Below are 25497 nucleotides of genomic sequence, written 5' to 3'. Positions count from 1 at the left end.
CTCAAGATATTTGCCTTTATAATTGACTAGTAGCTTTTTACTGCAGAACTGAAGTTGTTTCTGTCTACCGCTTATTTCCTTCTTCCTTTCTGAAAGATTTCTTATTGATGGGAATTTTCAAAGTTCTTTTGATGCTATTTCTATGTATTCTGGGAGACCTGGGAACCGTGAGCAATTATGATTCCCAAAAGGGTGTCAAAATTAATCAGCGTTTGGTCAAACATTTGATTTTTTCTTGCTTTTAAAGTTTTTTTTTTTTTTTTTTTCCATGTAAGCATTATAAAATCTTAATGCGAATGTAACTCAATTATTTCCCAGGGAGTAGTCTCCTGAATTTAACTTTCCCATGCTAGGGACGTCAACACTTCGGTTGAATTTGTTTATTACGAAACTTGATCTGATCCAATTCGTCCAAGCGCTCAACATGATGCTAAGAACACCTTTCTTGCGGGTTGCCAAAGTTAAGTATATCTTAGTTTTACCAGACCACTGAGCTGATTAACAGTTCTCCTAGGGCTGGCCAGAAGGATTAGATATTTTTACGTAACTAGGAACCAAATGAATACCTAGCAACGGGACCTACAGCTTATTGTGGGATCCGACCCACATTATATCGAGAAATAAATTTCTATCACCAGAAATAAATTCCTCTGGTTCCGCGTTGGCCGAGCCGAGAATCGAACTTCGGACCACCGGATTGGTAGCCGAGCGCCAAATAGACTCGTCCAAAGTAGAACTTCTGCGGGCTACTAAAGTACTTCTATATGGATATAAGTAAGTAATCCTCCTAGTGAATTCATTTGTCAGTATTATGGGTGTAGAGCCTCACGCATGCTGCTCTATTTAAAGACCGAAATCCAGTTGTGTGCTTCCGATGTAATAAGGTGGGCCATATTTCAACTCAATGTGATTCGGGAAGTGAGCAAAGCGGGACTGGTGCACCAACAGCTTCCCCCCCTCAGAGGTGTAAGGGTACCCCATTCGGGGTTTCCTTTTGTTAAATTGGAGGTGAATGGATGTTCTGTGGTGGGCTTTGTGGATGCAGGTTGTTCTACTACAGTTCTTGGTTCCCATTTAGTGGAGGAAGGGTCATAACTGCCTTTGATGGGAGAGAGATCTTGTGTAAAGGTGTTATGTATGTAAAGTTGAATATTGATGATGTTGTAATTACTTTAATTGCTTCAGTGGCTGAGATATTAATTAATAATACAGATTTAATTTTGGGCATGAATGCAAAAAATGGGTTTGGAGGTGCTACAGTGGCTGAGGGCAAAGTTATGTTTGTCAAGGCAAGAAGTTTAGTGATAAGTGATAACTCGGTGTGTGGTGATATAGCTAACACGTGGTAATTCCAGTGTTATTGCAATTGAAGATAAAGATTTTGATAGGAGTCAATGGACAGTAGAGTGGTTCATCAAAGAGGTAAATAAAGTAGAGTTGATGAATAAGACTAGTTGTTGCAAATAATGGATGGGATGAACGGAAGAGAAGGGAGTTTGAGAAGGAAGTAGACAATAGATGGATCGAAGGGGGTATTTTGCTCCCATGGTACAAGCAGATTGACCACGGGGTCTTACCATGAATTGCCACTGAGCAGCCAACTATAAGTAAAGTTAGATCAGTGTTGAACTTTAGAGAGCTGAACAAGGTTGTAGAGTCCCATACTGGGGATGATACCATTGATGTGTGTGGTGTGACCGTAATGGAATGGCGCAGAATGCAGGGTAATGTAGCTATTATAGATTTGAAGTTGGTATATCTACAAATTAGAGTGGCCAATAAGCTGTGGTGTCATTAACTTGTAAATTATGTAGGACAGAATTACTGCTTAACAAGGTTGAATTCTGCTTCTTGAATTATGGGAAAATTTTCAAAGACTGTTTTGGGGAGGAATAAGGACATAAAAGACTACATTGTCATCAATGAAAGAACTTGTAGAGTCTACAAGTTCTTTCACTGATGACATTTTGGTTGATGAAAGTCAGGTGCAGGCTTCTGAGTTGGTCATGTACTTACTTCCAACTGAGTGGATTGATTGCTAAGCCACCTGCGGCTTTGGATGGAAGTTCTGCTTTGGGTCTTAAGATAAGTGATAAAGATGGTGTTTGGTATTTTGTAAGAGGTGAGGCTATCCCAGGGATTTCTGAGGAGATATTGAGACGAGAGCTGTTTGTGGAAAATTGATGGGCTACTACCCCATTGCCAATTGGCTATGTATAGATTGTGGCCATGTGAAGTGACGAGCAGGTCATTGGACAGTAACGTAGACCCAGATGTTGAGTTGATTCTAAAAGAGGTTGCCCAAAAGGTAAACGAAGATGATCCAGTGCAAGGGCAGTGACATGTTTCTCGGTCTGAGGTTGGAGTTCTTTGGTGTGATGCAAGTAGTTTAGCACTGAGGCTTCTGTTGAAGATTGGTGGTGTTGTGGTTGAGGATGCAGCTTGGTTGCAAGAGAAACATGATAACAGTCATATTAATATGGCTGAGTTGGCAACTGTAGTAATAAGCATCAATCTTGCCCTGCAGTGGGGACTAGAGAAATTGGAGATTAAGATTGGTTCTGCTACTGTTCTTGGGTGTATCCCTCTTATCACAGAGGATAAGAGGGAAGGTATACAAAAGGAGTAAGAGAGACTATGATAAAGCGATGATTGGACTTTGTGATGGAACTTATTGAAGAATTAGAGTTAGAATTGAATGTTACACTAGTCAGTAGATTGAAGGACAAGGCTGATGCCTTGACCAGGGTTAGAGAGAGTTGGCTTTTGAATGAACTAAAGAACCAGGTGAACAATGAGGTGTGTTGCCTGAACACTATTGATTTGAGAGAAGAGCACAACAGGTATCATATTGATGTAGATAGGACTACATTTTTTAACAGAAACTAGACTCCCAAAATTAATAAATAAATGGTAAAACATGTTGTGAAAAGCTGTTTACAATGTCAGTCAGTTGATCCTGCTCTAGCGATGCATGAGGCAGGTAGTGTGCGTGTGACGAGATTGGAGGAGACTTCCCATATATCTCACACATTTTAGGAAAGTACCATATTTGTCAATAATTTGCACTGTGGTGAGGTCTGAAGAGAGAGAGAGTGCAAAGGAAGTAGCAGATTTATTGCATAAAATTTTCCTGGAACATTGTCCTGTAGATGAGATTTTTACTGATAATAGCAGAGTATTCAGGTTGGAAGTACTAAAGATGATGTTGGATGGTTAGAATAGAGATAGTTTTGCACCGCCTATAAAGGAAGTGGGAATGGTATTGTGGAGAGACATTACAGAACTGTCAAAACTATCTCTGAGAGAGGAGTCATAAGTCCATTAGAAGCTATGTTCTGGTAAAATATGACGCACAGGAAAGAAAGAGTTAATTGAGAGAAGTGTTCTTCAAAGGCCTATCTACAAATATGAGTGGGGAGACCTGGCAAAAGTGCCAATTACTGTTACTAGCGCCTCAGTGGCATGATCGGTATTCCACTGAGGGGTTTGAGATGTGTATTTCTGGTGGCAGAAGTTCACTCTCGACATGGTTCAGAAGTTACGTAAAGCCGTTGGTCCAGTTGCTGAATAACCACTGGTTCCATGCAATGTAAAAGCACCATACAAACAAACAAAAATTACTGTTACTGAGAAAGTTGCTCCTGTTTCGGTGGTAGACGAAGTGTGGGTCAAACCTCTCCAAGCATGTTGCAATGGAAGAAGGGGATCGTAACTAGAATTAATTTTAAAATTATTGTCTGTGGATAATATGCCACATCATGTGTTAGACTTGCATGGGATTGAGCTGCAGAGTTCCTCAGGGCATTCTTGTGAGGAGGAGGTGAATGCAGAAAGGAATGATGATAACAGGAGATATCCTGGGAGAAGAAGGTGTTCTCCTGCCTGGATAAGGAACTTTGAGTTGGAGTGCCTGGAGGAGGTACTTTGAGTTGGAGGGCCTGGAGGAGGAACTTTAATTTGGAGTAGATTTCTGCAAATAGTACTGTACAAAGATTGTTGTTGTCTGTTTAGTTTTTTTTTTTTCAATGCAGTTGTTTCAGTCAATGTAATAAGTGAAATAAAATTTTTATTTTTATTTTTGATCTTAAGATTGGGATTGGGTGGGGGTTTGTAAAGGTAAAGATGGGAAGGGGTTGGTTTAGGATAGGTGAAGGAAGCGTGGTTGTTGGGACGTCCCGTCTGTTATTTCATGGGTTATTCTCTTAGGGCTGTAAGTTTGTTATGGAATTAGTGCCCTGTACTTAAGTCTAATGGTTATGCATTTCTCATGTTATTCTGAACTATATTGCAATATAATTTTTTCAGAACAAAGTCAACTCTTACTAGGTAAATTACTTTAGGTTAGAAGTTGAAAGTCAAGCCTGTCAGTTGCGAAGGATAACAGTAGAGATGTAACTACACGAGGTTACACAGAAAACTCATTTACCACTTTCAAGGAATATTTCATAAAGGATAATGAATTTAGAACCGGAACAAAGTTCAGACTGAACAAAGAGTTTCTCTGCTCGTAAGCAGAACTGGCGACCAATCAAAGTTCAGCGCAACTTGCATCTTAATTCATTCATTTTTCGTAACACACTGTAAATGGCAGCTAGAGCACGAGTCGAAACGTCAGAAGAAATAAAACTTACAATCACAGAACATCTTTACATGACTCGGAAAACAAGACACATAGAGACGACTACACAGGGCAAATGCCGTAGAAACAGTGAGTATATTCAGTGCTTATTTATAATAAAACTTGACTCATCAATATGTTAATGGGGGGATTCCCCCCCATTATTCATAAGGTAAGCGTGACACGAAACGGAAGGCAAACCACACACAACATTACACACACAGCCTCTCTCTCTCTCTCTTCCGGCAATCCCCCTCTCTCTCTCTCTCTCTCTCTCCCTCTCCCTCTCTCTCTCTCTCTCTAGCACCGACACCTCTCTCCATTCTAACAGGTAATGAAAATGAGAGAGTTGCATCATAACATTAACATTTATTAACAATGAATAAATAAACTAATCAATCAAGTAATCCAGTCTTACAGACTAACTCAAAAACCCCGAATAGTACATTGTCTAGTCACCAAAAAAGTCTACACCCCTCTGGGAACTCTTTGTCCCTCTCCTCCAGAACCGTCTGTTTCAAAGATACAGAACACATCCCGGTAAGTACGCACACAAGATTGACAATCATAGGTGAAACATTGGATATTATCATAAAAATGTCAAACAGACAACAAGCCAGTCTTTGGCTAAAGCACTTCAACACTTACCCAAGCAACCGGACACTTAAACACTATGTCACAAAAAACTCCCCGGCGAACGCCACGGCATCTTGCCTGTGACTTGAAGCCCTCTGTCAAAATCCTCCCATAGGCTTGGGTATGACACTCTTTTAACAGAAAGAGGCGCACACGCACATATGAACACACACTTTGTTAGAGCCTCACGGTTCCAGCTGCATCCAGTTTCACAAAGGATCTTTGAGAAGAGTTAATAAACTCAGTACATTGACTTGTCTAACTAATCATTTTTATCTCACGTCACCCATAGAAACTCATTGTCAGCTACTCTCGGGTCGTTACCTCTACACTGTTCTCCACATTCCATAGGTCAAAGGGAACACATGGACAATACATTATTAATCAAAAACCCTAGGCCTTACAAATATGATCCAATGCAATTCTCACTAAGCCGGATGAAAGCATTGATGACTGAAAAACAAATTTCTTTTCTAAATTCTATGAAGATTTTCAGACAGACAAAAAAAAAGGATAAAAATAGAGAGTTAACATTTAAAGGTTTTATTATGACAAAATACAAATATTACACATTATTATAATGTGCATGATTTATATACAGGTCTACTTCTGCAACAATGCACACGTTCAGTACGAGAATAAGGGTTTTCACCACAAGAGATTATCCACTGTTAAATTAATATCACCATTTGATCAGAATGATTTAAGTAGGGAACCAGTCTTAAAAATAACATCACTGCTTAACCAGAATGATTAAAGAAGTAATTCAGTTTTAAAAATTAACATCACTATTTGATCAGTAGAACAATTTAAACAGGGATTAGATTTTTAAATTAATATCACCAGTTGGTTAGAATGAATAAGAAAGGATTAAAAAATGAACATCACTACTTGATCAGAATTATTTAAGGAGGGTTTCAGTCTTTCTCTGGATTTATGGGTCGCATCTGGCACACAACCGGGTTCACATAATAACCACCTTTTGTCATCACAATTGATGACAATCCCTGGCACAGATGCTATGAACACTGCTTTCAATGTAAGTCATTGCGTGATGTAAATGGCCAATGATGTCTCTGACGTCATTAAAACGTTAAGCTACATCATGTCATCACCGGAGTCTTTATGATACAGAATTTTCATACGCAATAAGTGAAATGTTTGGGAATGACCAGATCTTTTCGACGTATGAAAAGCAACAAAAATCCCCTCGTGTCAGACTCTGTAATTAACGATAAAAGATTTTGAGAAATTCTGCCGCCTCTGTCTCTTTGTATGAACTCAATGAGATCAACTTTAGCAGCCCAAGTTTAACAGGGGATTAAATTGTTGAGATGAACACTGTTAAATAGGAATATTTTTAAAAAAAGAAGGAAAAGCAAAGGAGAATTCTTAACTCTATAGTCTGTACTATAATAACTCTTTGTAGCTCAAATATAATCCTCTCATAAAAATCCAAAAATTCAATGAATAAGGCTAAATGAGCACCATAAAACGATTAGAAGATTCTTGTTATAATGTCCGTAACAGGGAAGAAAACAGAACTACAGACGAATGAAGCTTACTCTTGCTACTGTAGTCTTGATGTTGGATGATGAGATGCAAGAAAAACGAATACTGTAGTGCTACCCTGTCCTTGAATTGTTTAAAATTATTAGCAAAATAATTTATCATGTTTATTCATCTAAAAGGATATTTAGTTTCTTTGTGATAACCTGTGCAAGCGAATCATACTCTTTCTTAAAAATATTGATTAACAAAATATTGCAAATTTAGACACACACACACACACACACACACACACACACATATATCTATATATATATATATATATATATTATATTATACCAACATATATAATATTATATATATATATAAATATATATATATATATACTTATATCAATCACATATATATATATATATATATATATATATATATATATATATATATATATATATATATATATATATATATATATATATATATATATATATATATATATATATATATATATATATATATATATATAATTATTATTATATATATATATATATATATATATATAGATATATGTGTGTGTGTGTATACTACAATGTCACGTAAATGCTTCTAGCTACCACAGAGAGTACACCACATAATTACAGCTCTAAAAGGGATAAAAACCGATCATGAAAAACTACCTTACGTCAATGACTGCAGGGTAACCACACACAATAATATACTGACATGAGACATTCTTCAGGACCCCCAAAAAATCAATAAATAAATAAAAAAAAATTTATAAAAAAAATCATAGCCTTCTGTACTTTAATTAAACTGCAAGATTTCATTACGTAAGAATTACAATACAGTGGTTACCTTAACGTATGCACGTTTACAACATGACATGATAAAATAAGAGAATGACAATTCCTTATAAGGACGACATTAACTGAGAAATACGCCAGAATATAATAACCAAAATAAAAACCTTATAAAAAATAAGTGACTGGAAATCCAACTGGAAAAGTAATGGATTAAATTCAACGTCTAGTCAGGGATTCACTTTTATTTCCAACCCCTTTCAGGGTAACGGAGCCGAGACCCAAACGGAGAGAGTTAATATGTTCTTAAAAACAGGAGATTTACAGAAATCAAGACACATCACTATCGTGAACTAGTCTACTTTTTTCCTTTCTTGCAAAATGACACTCCGAAACTTCTAACAAAAATGACCAGAAATACAGCGAGCAATATCTTAAGCGCAATAGATTACAAAAGCAAGCTAAAAAAAATATAAGATACACCGTCATTTAAATAAAGAATACAGGTGTGTATTTATATATTATCTTATATTAAGATATCGTAAGCGAATCCACACAGTGGATATTAATCTTGGAATACACTGCCAACTGCATAAGAAAAGTCGCAAGAGACAAGACGCGATTCGTGTCTGGCCACAGTTTCTCAACAAGAGATGGAGGCTGCAGTCTTCTGCTCGTAAAGCTTTGAAACCAACGCTTGCATCAAAGCAAACTATAATGCACCTCTCGGAAATGGAACTCACTTTTATGTACAACACAAAATACAGTGCTCTGCAATGCTGTGAAACAACTACAGATGAACATGAATACATAATTACAAAGCATTTCTCTAAGGTCTTTGATTTGGAAGACATTCTCTCTGAAGAGAGTGAAAAAAAAAGATTGCACAGAAATATTCGCAGTTTTCACGTGACAGAGGGATACAGAAATTTAAGAGAAACAATATAAAAATCACTTCAAAAATGCATAACCAGAAACTAGTTCAGAAATAGCCCAATCATAAGAACAGTGTTGCAGTATTGCTAGAGTTTCAGGGGTCATGATACGGTGCTAAAATAATGGCACAAATCGTTCTATCTACTCTTCATAAGGAGGGGTCTTAGACTTAAATGTTTACAAATTAAGCAATCCGTAAGGAAAAAATAAAACATTACGTTTTACTTCCATTAGAAGTTAGGTACGAGTTTTCCAGATAATATTTCATGTCTCGAAATGTGCCGAACAAAGAAGCTTGGAGCAATACAGTCGGTATCGAGTAACTATTTTTTTTTCTTTATTTTTACACAGTACTCGATAGTTGCGGTCCCATTAAATACTTCAGTTTCTGAATAAGTGACGTACTTTTCATTCCACCTTGAAATCAATGCTTTTGTACACGTGAAATACTTCTCGTTCTAATTTGCTTTTGTGACATACTACTTATTCTAATGGTTTACGTGGTAGCTCATTATATGATCAGAGTAATTCCCACTGTGACCATTTCTGCAAGATGTGCTCTAAAAAAAAAAAAACCTGAGGACATTTGTGTGTCTTCAGAACTCTAAGTCGCCTTTAAGATGGCCACGTAGATAGAATACTGAAGTATTCTATCCACAACTCGGCAGAAGTCAGACTGGCAAATGCGTGGACATCAAGTCCTATAAGAAATTGAGTGTTAGCCATAGTTAATCCATATGTGGGTCATTCACTGCACCGAAGCTGAAAACTTCTCGTCCATTCCTATAGCTCTCCTTGCACGTAGTAACTGTCCCGCTTCTCCAACCTTTTCTTACTCAAATTTTCTCCTCGCATTTGATTTCCTCTGCACAGGCCCTGTGAGAGTATATGTGACTCAGTTATCTCACCAAAACTACTTAATAATAACAAACTTAATTGTGAAAGCATCTTGAAGGCCCCACGTAAATTACCGTGAAGAAAAAGAGGGAACGCAATACAAAGGGTGAAGGAATGTATCGATAAAGAGAGAAGAGCAATTAGGCAGTGCCTTAAGCACACTGAGCTGCTGACGAGAGCTTAGAATTAAAAAATCATCTGCGACAGAGCCAGAAATGTATAAGGCAAGGATCGCCAGCCAAAGGAAAGAGAAATGGGGTAACAACTATATGAGTTGCCAGTACTAGAGGTAGACGCAGAATGTACTAAAGAATGGCAATTGGCAATGTCTGACTAGGGTAAGTGCCAAAGCAGAGACAGTATGAATGTTGATGGCAGCACTAGACCAAATACAATGTGTACAAGATAAAATACCAGCATCACCAAAGTACCACCGTGTATACAGACTATGACGACCATCAAAAACATCATAAGTGAAGCCCAACATTAGGTCAGAATGAATACAAGAGAAGGCATGACACAATTGCAACCAAATATATCCTGAAACGCGTTGGAAAACGAAAAACTCAAGGTACTTTGGGACTATGATGTGAGGACAGATCATCCGTTGCTGGCTCAGACCCCAGACTTAATTCTGGTAAATAAAGAAACACCAAAATATCTCTGATAAATGCAGCTATAACACGGGGCACATGCAATGAAGACATGAGGAAAACGAAAGACAGAGACGTACCAAGATCTAAAGCTGGAAGTAATTAAACAAGCCAAGCTAAAAGCACTAGGAGTAATCCTAAAAGACCTCAGGAGGAACCTGAAGAGGACTGGATGCACAGGCCTCGAAGTGGGCTTGCTCCTGAAAAGTGTGCTGCTGGCCAAAGAAACTCTAATATTCACGAGAAACATGGAGGTCAAATCCTTGGGAGGCAGGTTGTAGCCAGAATCCAAGCCAGGAGATGCCAGCCTAAGGTTGTGAATGAATGACCAAAAGTGACCTGCATATTGAAAAATCAAATGAAAACTATTCCCTCCAAAAGTCTGTTTTATAAAGGTCATATGTACTGTAAGGTTCCTAATTTGTCATAAACTAAAATGTATCTGAGGAACTCAAAGCATTTTTTGTTTTGTTTTGCGAAAGTTACACCGGAACTTAAATGATCTAAAGAGGGTGGAGGAATCACACATATGTTGCCAAGATTTATCTGAATCTTGTAATGTCTACTGTTACCGTTTTCAATCCGGCATATTTGCAATTTAAAAGCAATTTATAATAAGTAAGGGGGGGAAATACTTTTGCCAAACATCAGAAGTACATAACTATGGACAATAAAAGCTTATTATATAACTGGAGTTTTAAGATAAATGAAAATCATCACTGGTACCCAGCATTATTAGGGTAAGATCTGCCATAATACAATTGACAACTATTTTTTTTCAGTTGCATACAATCTGCACCCGTAAACCCGTCTCGAGTAGTATACACAATGACCTTGCACGCTGTACGGCAATACATTCCTGGCTATAGTGGATATCTAACACTACAAACTGGCATCACCTAAATGATTGCTGTACACCTTAAAGAATGACTGGCTAAACTTACCGATAGTACAGTGCTTAATAAATAAATAAACAAATAATGCATCTTAAAGTTTTAGCAACCCATTTGCAATTATTCTCCTGACACAATGCAGTTTTTCTGACTCTCTTTAGACAATTCGTGGCCTTACTGTATTATACTGTATGTTATTGTATGCTATTTGCAATTCTGATATTTTATTCAGCAGTTTGAAACAATTGCAAATTTTGTGTTCAAGGCTAAAAAGCTAAACCTACAATATTCTACAAGTCCACTGTAAATACATTACTGTATACAAAGCAAATATGAACAATTTTTTCAAGTAAAAAGAAGAATAACCTTAGACTGCGAGACATTCTACTGCTCATATATATCTTTATCAACAAGTTTAAGTCACGGGACCTATAGACAGCAAAGTATTGTTGCAGTATAAATATCCATGTTTACATATTTCTGATCAGGCCACATGGCACTGAAACTCTGCTCTTGATTAAGTGGTAGGTCTGCGCCTGTCAACATCAACTCAACAAGGAAGCTATACTAGTAAATTGCTTATGAAGCCTAAAACCACTGCAACGACCATTCTTCCTGCATTAATGTACTTGCATGATATATACATATATATCAAGCCTAGTTTGTGTAATCGTTAACCAAGTGAACAGGAGACAAGCTGGAGTCGATGCTCTGGAGTTCTTTAGAGTTGTAATCTGTCTTGTAAATTATTCACACACAAATACAAATCATGAGGTAACAACCAGAATCCAATTCATGTCTGTAGGTGACCTTAATCGATCCATATGTAAAGAGAAGTTGTCTCATGTGTCAATGAACGTATTTGTGTATGCTACTGGTGGTTGTGACGTCTTGAAGCTAACAAGTGTATGTCATGTCCTGCTTGGTATTGTACATTGATGGGCTTTGCTCGCGTTTTGTTATACTGGTGTAGTTTTGTCAACACTAACATAATGTTATCATATTAACACTGTCATTGTTTCAGTAATGTATTATCAATGTTATCCATAACATAAGAAAAAGTGGCACGCTTCTTCATCTAATTTATCAGGATGACCAGCTTTGCGAAACCTTACAAACGTCACTATTCCAGCCTATCTCTATGATTAGAGCAGTGGGCACTTTTTCATAAAAATTGTGAATAAAAATCATGATGTCATTATGGATATTTTCAGAAAATCAAGAGCCAAGATTGTTTATGTAAAGATGATGTTTCAAACGAAATTCGCTACATAAATATGATGCTCATTACTGTGAGTTGCTTTTGTACATTACTCCTTCTCTTGTAAATTGAAGCTAAGTTCCTGGCAGATTTACTGGCGAAGATAATTGTTATAAATTGCGATAAAACTACCGAGACTACTTTACGGATTCATGTTTACCCAGAAATAAGATATGCTCTATTGCACCCAAGTTGTATATTCTAACAGCCTCATCAGAATCTTTGGCATTTTCACTAGTCTTCTAATTATTGCTTGACAGATAAATAGCGTATAGCTTCAGGTTTCTTGGGCATGTTTTTGTTAAGATATGTCTGGATTTAAACGTGCGCAGTTTTGTACTATTTCTCTTCTATTACAAGTTCTTTGTATAAACTAAGTCCAACAATCAATTGCTCTAGGCAACTTATTTACCACCGAACAAGCAGGTGACAAGACTACTGATATATTGCATCATGAACTCCTATCATCCTGATGAACAAAAAAAGTATTTATGTTAACAAATCAGATGCCATTTAATAGCATTCACACAAATTGATCTGTGCGTCAGAAAGTCTGGAGAATTTCTTATCATATCGAAAACACTCATAGAATCAGATCGTAGCTACCCAGACCAGCCTGGGATTCGAATGAATAGAGAGGCAGCCAAAACTATAGGACAACCACTAAACAGTTTTCGTGAGCTGTGTCTATACTGAGACACGAAATGCCCAGACCCTCTTGGTGAACAAATACACACTGCGTACTGTAAATCATATCCAGGAGTGGATGACATACGAGAGTAATGCTAAAATTCCCGCAGCAGTTCAGCACATACCAGAGCTTTCCTCGCAATGGCTACGCTAGTGACCAGAGCTTTCCTCAAAATGGCCACGTCAGCGACCAGAGCTTTCCTCAAAATGGCTACGTCAGTGCCCAGAGCTTTACTCAAAATGGCTACGTCAGTGACCAGAGCTTTCCTCAAAATGGCGAAATCAGTGACCAGAGCTTTACTCAAAATGGCTACGTCAGTAATCAGAGCTTTCATCAAAATGGCGCTACGTCAGTGACCAGAGCTTTCCTCAAAATGGTTACGTCAGTGCCCAGAGCTTTACTCAAAATGGCTACGTCAGTAATCAGAGCTTTCATCAACATGGCTACGTCAGTGACCTGAGCTTTTCTAAAAATGGCGAAATCAGTGACCAGAGCTTTCCTCAAAATGGCGAAATCAGTGACCAGAGCTTTCCTCAAAATGGCGACATCAGATATGTAAACCATCGCATAATCTAATACTCTGAGGCTAAGTTGAGCAAACAGGAGGCGATTTACCTGGTTCATGATTATTCCGTTGAGTGTAGTCCATATATCTTTGATGATGTGAACACGTGTGGTGAGCATCTACGTAGATTTCTGTCCACAGAATATTTCTTGGTCAGTGACTCAGAACCGTAGCTGAAACTATCGTGCCTCAGAGTGAAATTCTAAAATACCAATTATAGATATTCCATGTAAGAGAAGCATTCATCTGTACAGATACTATAATTCAAAATGTTTCATATTTTCTAGAGATTAAGGTGGCACCTCTAAGAGCTACTGTGAGAACACTTTCGCACAAAGCGTAGTTTGTAACTTATCTAATGATAATAACTGAGAACTATAATCTAAAAGTATCTGCGCTAATAAAACTGAACCGAGCTGCTATTTGGTATCACTGAGAAATGAGGATATGTTCTGAGGACATTCTGTATTCATTCCTAAATCATCCCTCTCTGTAGGTGAGTAGCAATACAGGTACTGTAGCTGTTTTGTAGATTTCACTGACTCAAGTTGTCAACTTCTGGTTTTAGTGTATCCTTCGTAACAATAAGCCGCTTTGAAAGTTTGTACCTGACTCATTGGTTAGTTCTTAGGCAAAGATATTAAAAGCTGAATATTCTCAGCCATCCTCAATATGCCACGTGCTCTCCTGCACCTACCAAATACAGAATTACTCGTAGGTGTCAGTGATGCCATGACAACCGTATCATCTCAAGATAAGTAACACAGAAATCATAATACTTATTCATACCTTATGTTTGATATATACTCTACTAATCAAAGGATATATCAAAACGAGGATCTTAAAAGATGAGTGAACTGCGAACAAGGGGTGGATGATACATATTGTGTGGTGCAAAAATGCCCAAGATGGAGTCAGGCCTTCGAAGGCCACAAAACCTGGGTATGGTCACATACTCCATTCCAAGTATCCTAAGAGAGAAGTAAGAAACAGATGGACTGGTAAAATGAAAATTAGCAAATAAATGAATTACAATTTCACCCAGAAGCAAACTGACCGAACAAATGGAGATCACTGAACTACCGTACACACAAAACTTGACTGTATCGCTAGAACGGGGAAGAATGCACAAGTATCATATCGCAAAAAGAGTAGATAAACACTGAAATAAAAGGCGTAATCCTTATTACCAGCGAATCCAGCGAATGGCACATCATGGAATCTACTTAACCTTTTAGGCGTGAAGGTTAAATCGTAGAACATGTACAAGAAGGATTTCTGTGCTCTGTGTAATGGCCTGTCCACACTAGCAGGCATGCCTGTCGGGCACTTCCAGCTGTTTATATTTGCTCTCACCTCTGAAGCAGTGTTACCAGACAATCACATCGTTCTGGCTCCATACTCAGTATTGTAAAACGAGTTATGGGAACAGCTTTTGCTCGTCAGGCAGTCGTAGTGTGGACAAGGCCTTAGAGTTAGAAATTCACGAAAATCAGACAAAGTCGATATCGCTCTTCGAATTACGTGGAAAGTTATAGTATCTAACTGAGCACCAAACGAAAACTGTCAAGTGATCAAGAACATTTGACAACCACACTTCTTACACCATTATGGAAATTCTCCAGTGACTCATTGCTAATACTTTACAGAAAGCTTGTGAATTCTAAATACACCTTTGTAATACGGGGACACGGGATTACCTTGTTCTTTTTGCGTAGATGTTGATATTCAATAACACGGTAATAAAAGACTTCTACCGTCAACTAGAGACTTCATTTGAATTCTTCACTTTTCATTTTGCCCTCGTCAACTCTTATTTCATGAGATATTTTTATGCCGCATATAAGCAAACCAACCACAAGCAAACATGTTTAAAGAACAGGACCAGCATACGTTAAGAAAATTGAAAATGACAAGACACTTGTAATACTAACGTCTGGGTTGATAGATCATTCAAATGGTGGGGGGTGGGGGGCGGCAGGCAATAATTGGTTAATATTTCGTAAGTCATTGCTGCATTATCAGAAAAGAAAAATAGGACTAAGCTGCACAGAACATATAATTAAAATGCTTATTCAAAGATTCGAAGTGCCTCACGAGCCATATTTTCTTTCTTACATAATTAAATGAAATACCACGGCTGTATTAAATCTGAATGATTTTTTATGCAAGAATAATTAACTCTCTGCTGCCTCAAAATATCACACTGAAAATATAAACATGATTTGCATCATACACTCTAACGATTTCATCCTTCGTTGACACACTCGTTGTTTCTCACAAACTTCCTTCATTTTTATCGTTTTACGAACAGCACCTGATATACTTATATAAAATAAAGAATCTACGAATTCTAGTACAGTTTATTGCATTTTCCAACGAAACGGTGACCTCCGAATATATCATTTATATGAAAAGTAAATACGAATATATTTTTCGACTTAAATATATATGTACACACAAATCAATCACTCATCAAGAACTGGTATAGTAGTGTTCATATAGTCTTCCTCAGTGTCAAAGTATCGGAGCTTCAGAATCTCTAAAGATTCTTTACAGACTTCTTGTATACTTTCTACCGTTGTATAATTAAGAGCTCCACGCCAAGCAAACGTCGTTGCTTTTGAATCTCGATATGTGGAGTATGTGCCAGGTTTCTTCATGGATCTCCTGGCTAAAGACGTGTGGTCTCTGACGAAGGCTGAAACACTTTTCTGGTATGTCAGGTTGAGGAAAGACATGATCTCCCGCGCTTTCTTTTCTGGCTCCAGGCTTAAGTCTTCGTAACGTACAAAGAGGTACCTGTAATACAAGACATGAGTTTAAAAAAGCAGTTTCAGATGTGAAAAATCAGTCAGGGACGTTTCACAGAAATCTTAGGTCATTAAAACATGAAATAACAAGATCTAACCTACGAATAAAAATAATCTAATTACTGAATTTTGACTCTAAGAAAACTTGATAACTTCTACAAAACTCCTTTAATCTTCAACAACAATTTTTAAAAAGTATTAAGAAAGCAGTGAGAATGATTCTGAAAGATACTTTCCATAAACTACCTGAAAGGAAAATAGACCTTACCTATCGGGAAATTTTTCCTTCGCCGTGGCTGATAGTTTAAGATCTGTTAAGAGGTCACTGCACACAGTTTCAGGGTCACTGCAAGCCATTGACTTGCACCATGAGAGCTGCATGCGGGAATGCAAAGACCCACGGGGATCCCTTACCAGATGGATTACCCTTAGGTCAAGGCTTGGGTCTTGAAGTAGTTCTACCACGGGCGAGAGACCCATTCTTACTGTTTTCATGACATTAACTGGCATATATTTACACATGTTTGATATATAGTCCTTGTCGAAGCACAGGGCTCTATTCCTTGCACAGGAGTTCCATAACCTCGTGTTGTGATCTAAGAGAAAAGTATTATTTCGCATATAGTTGACGTATTCATCCAGGTCACTGTAATCGCAGGTGAGAATGTTTCGAATGAGATTTGTTACCACTTCCACGAGAGGACCCTCCTGCAGGTGAAGGTTTTTCAACAGATGATGCAGTGGTTCAAAGCTGAAGAACGCCCCTGGGTATGATCTCAGAAGATCTCCCAAGAATGTCGAGCCACTGCGCCAGGTGGACAGGATGATCACCCTCCGCACCTGAGATGGACTAACCACTTCTCCAGGTTTGAAGTCAGTGTCTTTGACGGCATCCAGGAATTCCTTTCTTACTGTGTGGCGAAGTATCCTTTCACCCATGTTCTTCAGACTTTCATAGGTCATGTGAGGATAGTAATAGGAATTACTCGCTACAGGTGACGGTTTCCTTGGAGCTGATGGTCCATTGAATGTGTCCGTTCCACTGCTGGCTTGGCTTACTTGGGCTGTTTTTGAGACTACAGACACACTGGAGCTTTGGTGCTGGATTGGTGCTACTCCACCTAGTTGCTGCTGGACTGCGTCAGTTTCTACCTGCTGTTGTTTCAGGCGTTGTTGTAATAACTGCTGCTCACGAATGTGGTGTTCTCGCAAAAGACTCTGCTGCTTTTGTATTTCTAGTCTTTGTAACATGATTTTCTTTTGCCAGTCTTGTTTGCCATTGGCATGCTGTGCTTGTTGTTCTTGTGGGACTCCCAGGCCCTGGTCTGTTTCTGGCTCTTTGTTCTGGCTTTGTTTTTGGGAATCTTTTCGACCCAGTTCATTTTCAACTAAAAGTATCCCTTGCTTTGCATAATCAACGCGCTCCTTTGCAGAAAGATGGACAGAGGACGATGCAGTTCCTGGGGCCGAGTCTTTTTGGGTTTCACTACTGGCGTGGTGTACGGGAGGGTGCAGGTGTAACTGGGGTGGGGGGGGTGCTCCGTGTCCTGTGGCTTCTCCATCATCATTAGCAATCCGTCGACGTAAAAATCCTATTTCAGCATTGCCTGTGAAAAATGCAAAGGATCAGTAATAGCCTTTAAAGGTAACCATAAATAATAACATGTTTATTTAATCAAAATACGAATGGTATTCGCAACAGAAAAAACCGTTTGCTTCCTGAGTCAGTGTTGTATCAATGTTCTCCAATAATCTAGCTTTTATAAATCCTTTTCTGCGACACTCGTACTATTTACAAATTAGCTAATATTACACAGTGCTGTACCTGTCTTAAATATTGTAATTTCACCTAGGTTTGTGAGCTATATTTTTTTTCTGTTACTAGCTTCTGTAAGCCTCCAGATCTAAACTGTGAACCCCACGAAGGAAGTGTTTAAAATCACAAGTTAAAGGACTTGAAGTTATAATCCTTCATGCAAAAACAATGTGCTCCTTGAACAATGTGCGATTGGCATAAACGTGCAATATATCCCCAATCAAGCGACTACATACAATAACCGTAACATCATTGGCTCTCCAGGTTACATCCACGCAAAACGATCATGTCAATATAACAAATGTTAACACTGTAGTTTTAACATGTCAACTTTGACCAACATTTTGACAATGACCAAATCCTAATACCTGTGAGAGGGAAATAAGTACATTAGATATGTTAAAGTTCACAGCTATCCCTTGGGTACCTCTGGAGTATTTTCTTCTATATTCATTCCCTACGAACTCTTCCCAAGTAGATGTCCAACTTCTTTAACTTTGTTATTCTCCCCTTTTCATCCCATTCTTGAGACAAATCGTTCAGGCAAGCTCTGTGGAGATTGAATGGTGGCAGCGTGGTTTGGTTGAATTATTTTATCGCAACTTTAATAGGGGTATGTACCCTAGAGTTTACATAAATTAGACCATTGTTCATCAAGCGAACAAAAGCACTGCAGTCGTTAACTTACTGGCATTGTGCAAACAGTGTGATATTAAGAGCCGGTCCATTAATTTCTTGATCGCGAGCCCTGCAATGGTCTCGCATCGTAGTGTTCTTTGTCCCTTGAGAACCAAAGATGGCGTCTTCGACAACACCATTTTAATCTGCATTTTTATACAGACAGACTCAGACTCGGCTGTATTATGATGGATTCTGTGTAAAAACAAAAACCTGGCAGGCGTGCAAAACACCTATTCCGACTCAATCATATTTCCTTGGTTTCTGTATCCATGTAATGTAATGCAAGTTATTTCCAAGGCACTATGTACAAGATGATAGGCCTATCTTTGATCATTGGAATATTTTAGGGATTAATAGCAAACGCTGTTCTGGCGGCGGATGGCCAGAATTATGTTGGGAGAAACCTTTTCCACGTACAGGATAGCGAATACATAAAATAACCGAAAAAAGTTAAGTACACTGGATAAAGCAAAAACTTCGTTCACCATCACAGGCATATTATGCGAGAGATAATAAAATTCTTTCGTAGGATCGAAGTTTAAAACTTAGTTGATAGTCATTCGAGATTCCTTCCATTTCGTTTTATCAAACCCTCCACTGTTTTCTGAATGCTGCTGATTTTAGGCGGCTCCCTGCGACAAAAAAGAAGAAGAGACAAAAGAGGACCGAGAACTCTAGATCTAATGAGTTCGGTGAAATGACCCGTAAAAATAAGAAACAGAAGGACTGAGATTCATGGAACGCCTTGCAAGAAGCTCCACTGAAGACCTCGATGAAATTGTCAAAAAATCATAATACGATAAGATACATCCAAGGTCTAGAGAATACGTATTCTTTAGACCTTGAGATACATCATACTGAAGGAAGGACTCACGTCGAAAGTCAGCGCGTCACGGGACGCTCACATCTTTCAGAAAACACATACAAACACAAATATATATATGTATGTACACACATACATACACCCACTCTATGGTAAAAATGCTCTCGTCTTCGTTACCTGTGACATATCTGGCAGGCCGTAGCGCTGGAGGCTTGACATTGAAGACTAGAAGAAGAAGAACGCCCGTGATGGAAATCGACAAAACCAACCAGTGCTTCTTCCGGATACTAAGCAACATTGCACCTGAAAGTACGACAGGAATTAATACAAAAGCAAGTGTAAGAAAAATAGTCAAATAAAAGCTTTATTGAATGCATTCGAAGTGAAACAGATTGACGGAAAATTCCAGATAAATGAGTCTGATTGTACGCAAATGTAACATTTACACATACATACATATCTAAATTCGTAATATATATATATATATATATATATATATATATATATATATATATATATATATATATATATATATATATATATATATATATATATATATATATAATATATATTTTTTTTTTTTTTTTTTTTTTTTTTTTTTGACAGATCTGCCACCCGTTCGTCATAAAAAAAATGTTGATCATAAAACTGTCGAGTCAAACTATTCATTTAATAAAGTTAGGAAGTATCACAAAGTCACAATTAAATACGAACAAATGCAGGGTAAAACCACAAGAGCGCACCTCCTCGACTTACGGTCCACCTCTCTACTACTATATCTATGGTTCACTGCTCAGAAAGTATACGTTTCAATTTTCAAAACCCACTTCAAATTGTTATGAAATATGCCACAGGAATACGTAGCTGGGTCGAAGACGAAAACAATAACATCTCAAGGATATGTTGACCTACAACGAGTCTGCCACTATTCCAAACAAGATCTGTGATGGAGAAACAAGTCCGCAGTTATGTACATGTATACGTATTTCGTATAAAGACAACTTGCTAAATCGTTGATGTCATAAGACTATACTTTTAACTCCTTGGAACATACAGTATTTTCGCTTACTCGGGGAGTAACTTTACAAACTGCTTTTGTTGTAATTGTTTTTCTGGTTGTTGGGGGTGTAGGAAGGTCTATGGAGGAACCCAAAAAGGCCTGAAAAAGGTGTTTCGCATCGAGTCAAAGATAAAGGGATTTTTGGCCAGGATGTTTATGATTTATTTATTAGAGTGAAACTGTAAAAAAATGAATAATGTGGAAGTTAAACAGTACAGAAAAAATATTTTTAATAAAATATAGAGTATTTATTTGAATTGTCGGTGGTGAAACAAAGCTCTCTTTGACTGTAGATTTTAGCACTTTTTAATTTACGTTAAAAGTTACGCAGAGGGGAAAATCTTGCACGCGTCCCGAGTAAGCTGGAGCTCCGATCACGCCTTCTTTGGTTGGTGTTTGGTGTAAGTTCTTTGCAATAGAATTATATTAGACACTGCCTGTCACTTACTATTTTTTTTATTCTTGTGACTAAGCTGCCCTTGTGACAGCAGGGTCTTCCTCCACTGGAGTAGGCTACAGCGAGAATAGGCCTTTGAAGTGGAGTCAAGTAAAATAAATATTCTTTATCATATAAATCAGAGAAACAAGTCTTCAGCGGTACGATACAATACTGTAGTACCTTGATACGTCGTACACTTCGTGAATTTTGACCCTTGTCTGTACAGCGGCATCACTTAGACATGTAATCTTTTGTCATTCTTTGTGTAACGTCATTACTTATCAGCTTTACATATCGTGAAATTTTAGCCTATAAATGGTCATATAGCAATTGTCGCCGGCGGCTTGAACTTTCTGTAACTGTTGAGACAACACTTCGATGCGAAGACCAGTTTACAACGAATCGTTTAAATAATTTTATGTTAAACAATCAACAACAGTTTCCCGCAATTGTGATGCTCGGACCATTCTCGTCAACTTGAAATTGAACAGAGGAACAACTTTCCACTCGTCTAGATGAACGTGGTATGCAAAGTGTTCTGTACATAAGGGATGCTTGCTAAGTTGAGAAATAAGGGCTCATCTCGTAATTTTAACAACGAAATACTATTCGTTCATATCGTATATCATTCTGCCAAACAATGATCAAACTCTCCAGTTACCCAAAGACAACTGGAGATATGTTAACACGCAAATTAGTCAAATTTCTAAATAAATCTGATCTCAAAACAAGATCAGCAAAGAGCTGCAAACAGCAGCATCCGACTCATCTCTTCGTTGTTTCAGATCTGATGATGTTTGAGCATCAGTACTCTTGTGCAAAAGCTGAGGTCCAGCAGGATTAGCATAACCGGTTCGATGGAAAAACATCGAGATGCGGTAAACAAAGAATCCGGTTCGCACGGGGTCACTGGATCTTCTCACAGGCAAACAGGGTCTTGTGTGGTAATTGGAGCTACTTAAAGGCAAATAGGGTCTTTTTAGTTTAGCAGTAATAATAACTGTTGGACACGTTATTGTACAAAAGTCATCGCTTGTAGGACCATTCAAAAGTTTGCTCATATGCACCACACACGTTAACAGTATATTTATACTGTTAACCATCCTATTTATGACTGAGTAACTGTAGCTATTCTGCTGCAGTCGATCTTTTTTCTGAAATAGCAAAGTAATCAACCATATGTTCATAACAGCCTTCTTTTAATTAGCAACTTCCTCAATGCCTTCGCGGTGTTCTGCGTCACAGGGATTGTAAATTGTAAAAAGAAATCACTTAGCCTTAAAACAACGCCCCAAAACTTATATATGTATATATATATATATATATATATATATATATATATATATATATAATATATATATATATATATATATATATATATATACACGTATATATGACCTATTTGGTCCCAGTGCTTAGCCTTTAGCCTAAGACTAGTACAGTATTTCATTCAAATCCTTCGGGTCAACCCTATGATAGCTGATGGTCAGCTCACTGGTCTGGTTATACCATTTTGATCACATATATATATATATATATATATATATATATATAATATATATATATATAGTTTCGGTCTCTCAGTTCCAGTCACAGTTCTTTAAAAGGGGGCATGGAAGATAATGTACCAGCGCTTATGAAAAAAATACAACGGCGCTTCTTTTGCAGACCAAAACGGTCATCACGTACGCGAGCGAGCATCTTTATATCATAACGGAGAGGACGCCTTAATTTTCTCTTCCCTTAAAAGCTTTGTAATTCGATCATTCTTAATAAGACAGGTTGGCTTTCAGGTTCGATAAGTGCGACTGGAATGAAAACAATTGGTCAGACAATATCCTGTATCAGTAAATAAACCGAGATCCTAGTTTCGTCTTACGTGTGCGAGGCTTGAAATCTTACAGTAGAGATTATTGAGTTTTGTGCTGGGAGCTATGAGGTCATAGCTCTGAACCCTGAATTAAGATAAGTCTGAAAGGACGTAACAGTAGGAAAACCTCAAAGCGCTTGCACTGAAGCAATTGTTAGGAGAGGGTGGAAAAGTTAAGTATATCTTAGTTTTACCAGACCACAGAGCTGATTAACAGCTCTCCTAGGGCTGGCCCGAAGGATTAGATATTTTTACGTGGATAGGAACCAATTGGTTACCTAGCAACGGGACCTACAACTTATTGTTGGGAATCCGAACCACATTGTATAGGGTAAATTTGAATTTCTATCACCAGAAATACATTCCTCTGGTTCCGCGTTGGCCGAGCCGAGAATCGAACTTCGGACCACCGGATTGGTAGCCGAGCGCGAAATGCACTCGGCCAACGTGGAACTAGGAGAGGGTGAAAGCAAGATGGAAGAAAGATAATATAAATGGAGGTACAATAAAAGGAATGAAAGGGATTGCAGCTAGGCGCCTTAGGGACGCTACAAAGAAGCGTAAGTAATGTCTACAGTGTAACGCATGAGGTCAACCGACGGCACTAACCACTTATCGGTACTTGAGAGGCCCACCTCGAAAAGTGAGTCGGATTTGGGAAGGACTTATTGTCTAATCCAGGGGTTCTTAACAGGGGTATCCATACCCCTGGGAGTATGAGAACCACATGCTGGGGTATGAGAGTTGATCTCTGGATATCTGTATATATTTGATTTTAATGCGTTACTGTTTACATGGGTACATTTTGTAAATAAATAACTATATAAAATATAAATGCTTCTGATTTTCTTTTATGTTCTGTTCCTAGCTATTCATACCTAATGAACGTATTAAACTATGTATATTAAGTCCTTTTGTCAACAAATAGGACTTCAGTGGACTTATGCAAATGGGGTATGGAACCATATTGGGTAATTCATTAGGGGTCTGGAATCATCAAAAGGTTGAGAACCCTCGCTCTAATCAGTGGAAAGGTATTTGGTGCATATTTCCCTCATAAGTTCTTTTTTTTTTTTTTTTTTACAAATTTGAGTCGATCAATTGTTCGAATGTTCCCCGCCTCCAGAAAAGTGTACAGATATCCATAACTCTCTCTCTCTCTCTCTCTCTCTCTCTCTCCTCTCTCTCTCTCTCTCTCTCTATTGTGCAGCGACAGATGGGCGCGTTCCCAAAAAATCCAGTACATATCTGTTGATCTAAGCAGTGTTTTAGTACCTAGTTCTTAGACGAGTGTTGTGGGTCGCAACTAGGGTGGAGAGAGAGAGAAGCTAATCATGAGAATTCATTGCTAATGTGCGCATCAAATCGGAAGGGACTCAACAAGGTAACCCCCCCCCTTACTGACATTAAACTATTCATTAGGTATTCTGGAATATCTAGACAATCCCACCTGTCTATCTGCCCAAAACAAGACGCGATCCGGCTTACTCTGGACGCATAAGTTGTAAACATTATACTCTTAACGTAACGTAAATTAAAACGGCCAAATAGATCCTTGTTTCACTGACGAAAATTAAAATAAATACGCTGTATTTTATCAGAAATGATTGTTCTGTACTGTTGAACATACACATTTTATTTTACATTTTCATTCTAACAAATAAATCATAAATATCCTATCCTAAAATTCCTGTATCTTTAACTCGACGCGATACACCTTTTTGAGATTTTTTTAGCTTCCTCCATAGACCTTTCCTGCACCCTCACCCCCAACAACAAGAATAACTATAACAACAAAAGCAGTTTGTAGCCTGACTCCCCGAGTAAGCGAAAATATCAATATGCTTTCTCTACAAAGTAAACAAAACCCTGACAATTCAGCGTCAAGGTTTACAAAATGCCCAGCCTTATCTATACTTCTCAATTATCTTCAACTGTAAAACTGCGTGGACCAGTGATAATAAGATGATCAAAAGATACATGTCGCTTGCCTTTCCCTTAGAAGCGTGCCCGGTCACCCCTTCATCTTCCCCGACGGGATAAGGCTCCAGGCAGGGAGCAAGTGCCGTATATCGAATATCCTCTCAAAATCCCCAAGCCTTATTATCCAGCAGGTGTACAGTCCCTCACCCCCTTCACCCACCCTCTCCCACTTCACTTAATTGAATCTTGCGTCTTGCTTATTGTACTTCTCTCTATTTCTTAGAACAAAAGTCCAATAAAGGCTCCGACTGAAATTGTCTGAAAATGAATAAAACTAAATATAAACTGCTGGTTGTATTGGTTTTCCTACGTAGGATAACGCAAGCAAACTAGTTTTACATAGTAGGACCAAATTCATTGAGAGGGGTCTCCTAATCAACCTAATATATATATATATATATATATATAGTATATATATATATATATATATATATATACACACACATATATATACATATATATATATACGTATAATATATATATATATATATATATATATATATATATATATATATATATATATATATATGTGTGTGTGTGTGTGTGTGTGTGT

The 25497-nt window shown here is 37.9% G+C and overlaps 1 protein-coding gene across 6 annotated transcripts in view; it reads right to left on the bottom strand.

The window, feature by feature from the left end:
* Positions 1-8434: 8434 nt before the first annotated feature.
* The window catches only part of LOC135212179 (uncharacterized), a 117849-nt gene continuing 100786 nt past the window's right edge, over positions 8435-25497 (bottom strand). For 4 of the 6 annotated variants that reach the window (XM_064245624.1, XM_064245620.1, XM_064245621.1 and 1 more), the window contains 3 exons: positions 19770-19895; positions 16541-17879; positions 8435-16261 (listed from right to left, as the gene is read on the bottom strand). In XM_064245624.1, the coding sequence (XP_064101694.1) occupies positions 15928-16261; positions 16541-17879; positions 19770-19890 (1794 nt within the window). In that variant the 5' untranslated portion in view covers positions 19891-19895 and the 3' untranslated portion in view covers positions 8435-15927. Of the gene's footprint in view, positions 16262-16540; positions 17880-19769; positions 19896-20306; positions 20440-25497 lie in introns of those variants that run through there. The other 2 variants (XM_064245623.1, XM_064245625.1) reach the window with 2 other exon arrangements.

Source organism: Macrobrachium nipponense, chromosome 40, assembly GCF_015104395.2.
Source record: "Macrobrachium nipponense isolate FS-2020 chromosome 40, ASM1510439v2, whole genome shotgun sequence".
Lineage (NCBI taxonomy): Eukaryota > Metazoa > Arthropoda > Malacostraca > Decapoda > Palaemonidae > Macrobrachium > Macrobrachium nipponense.
Note: the sequence above shows the minus strand (reverse complement) of the source record. Positions and strands in the feature narration are given on the sequence as shown.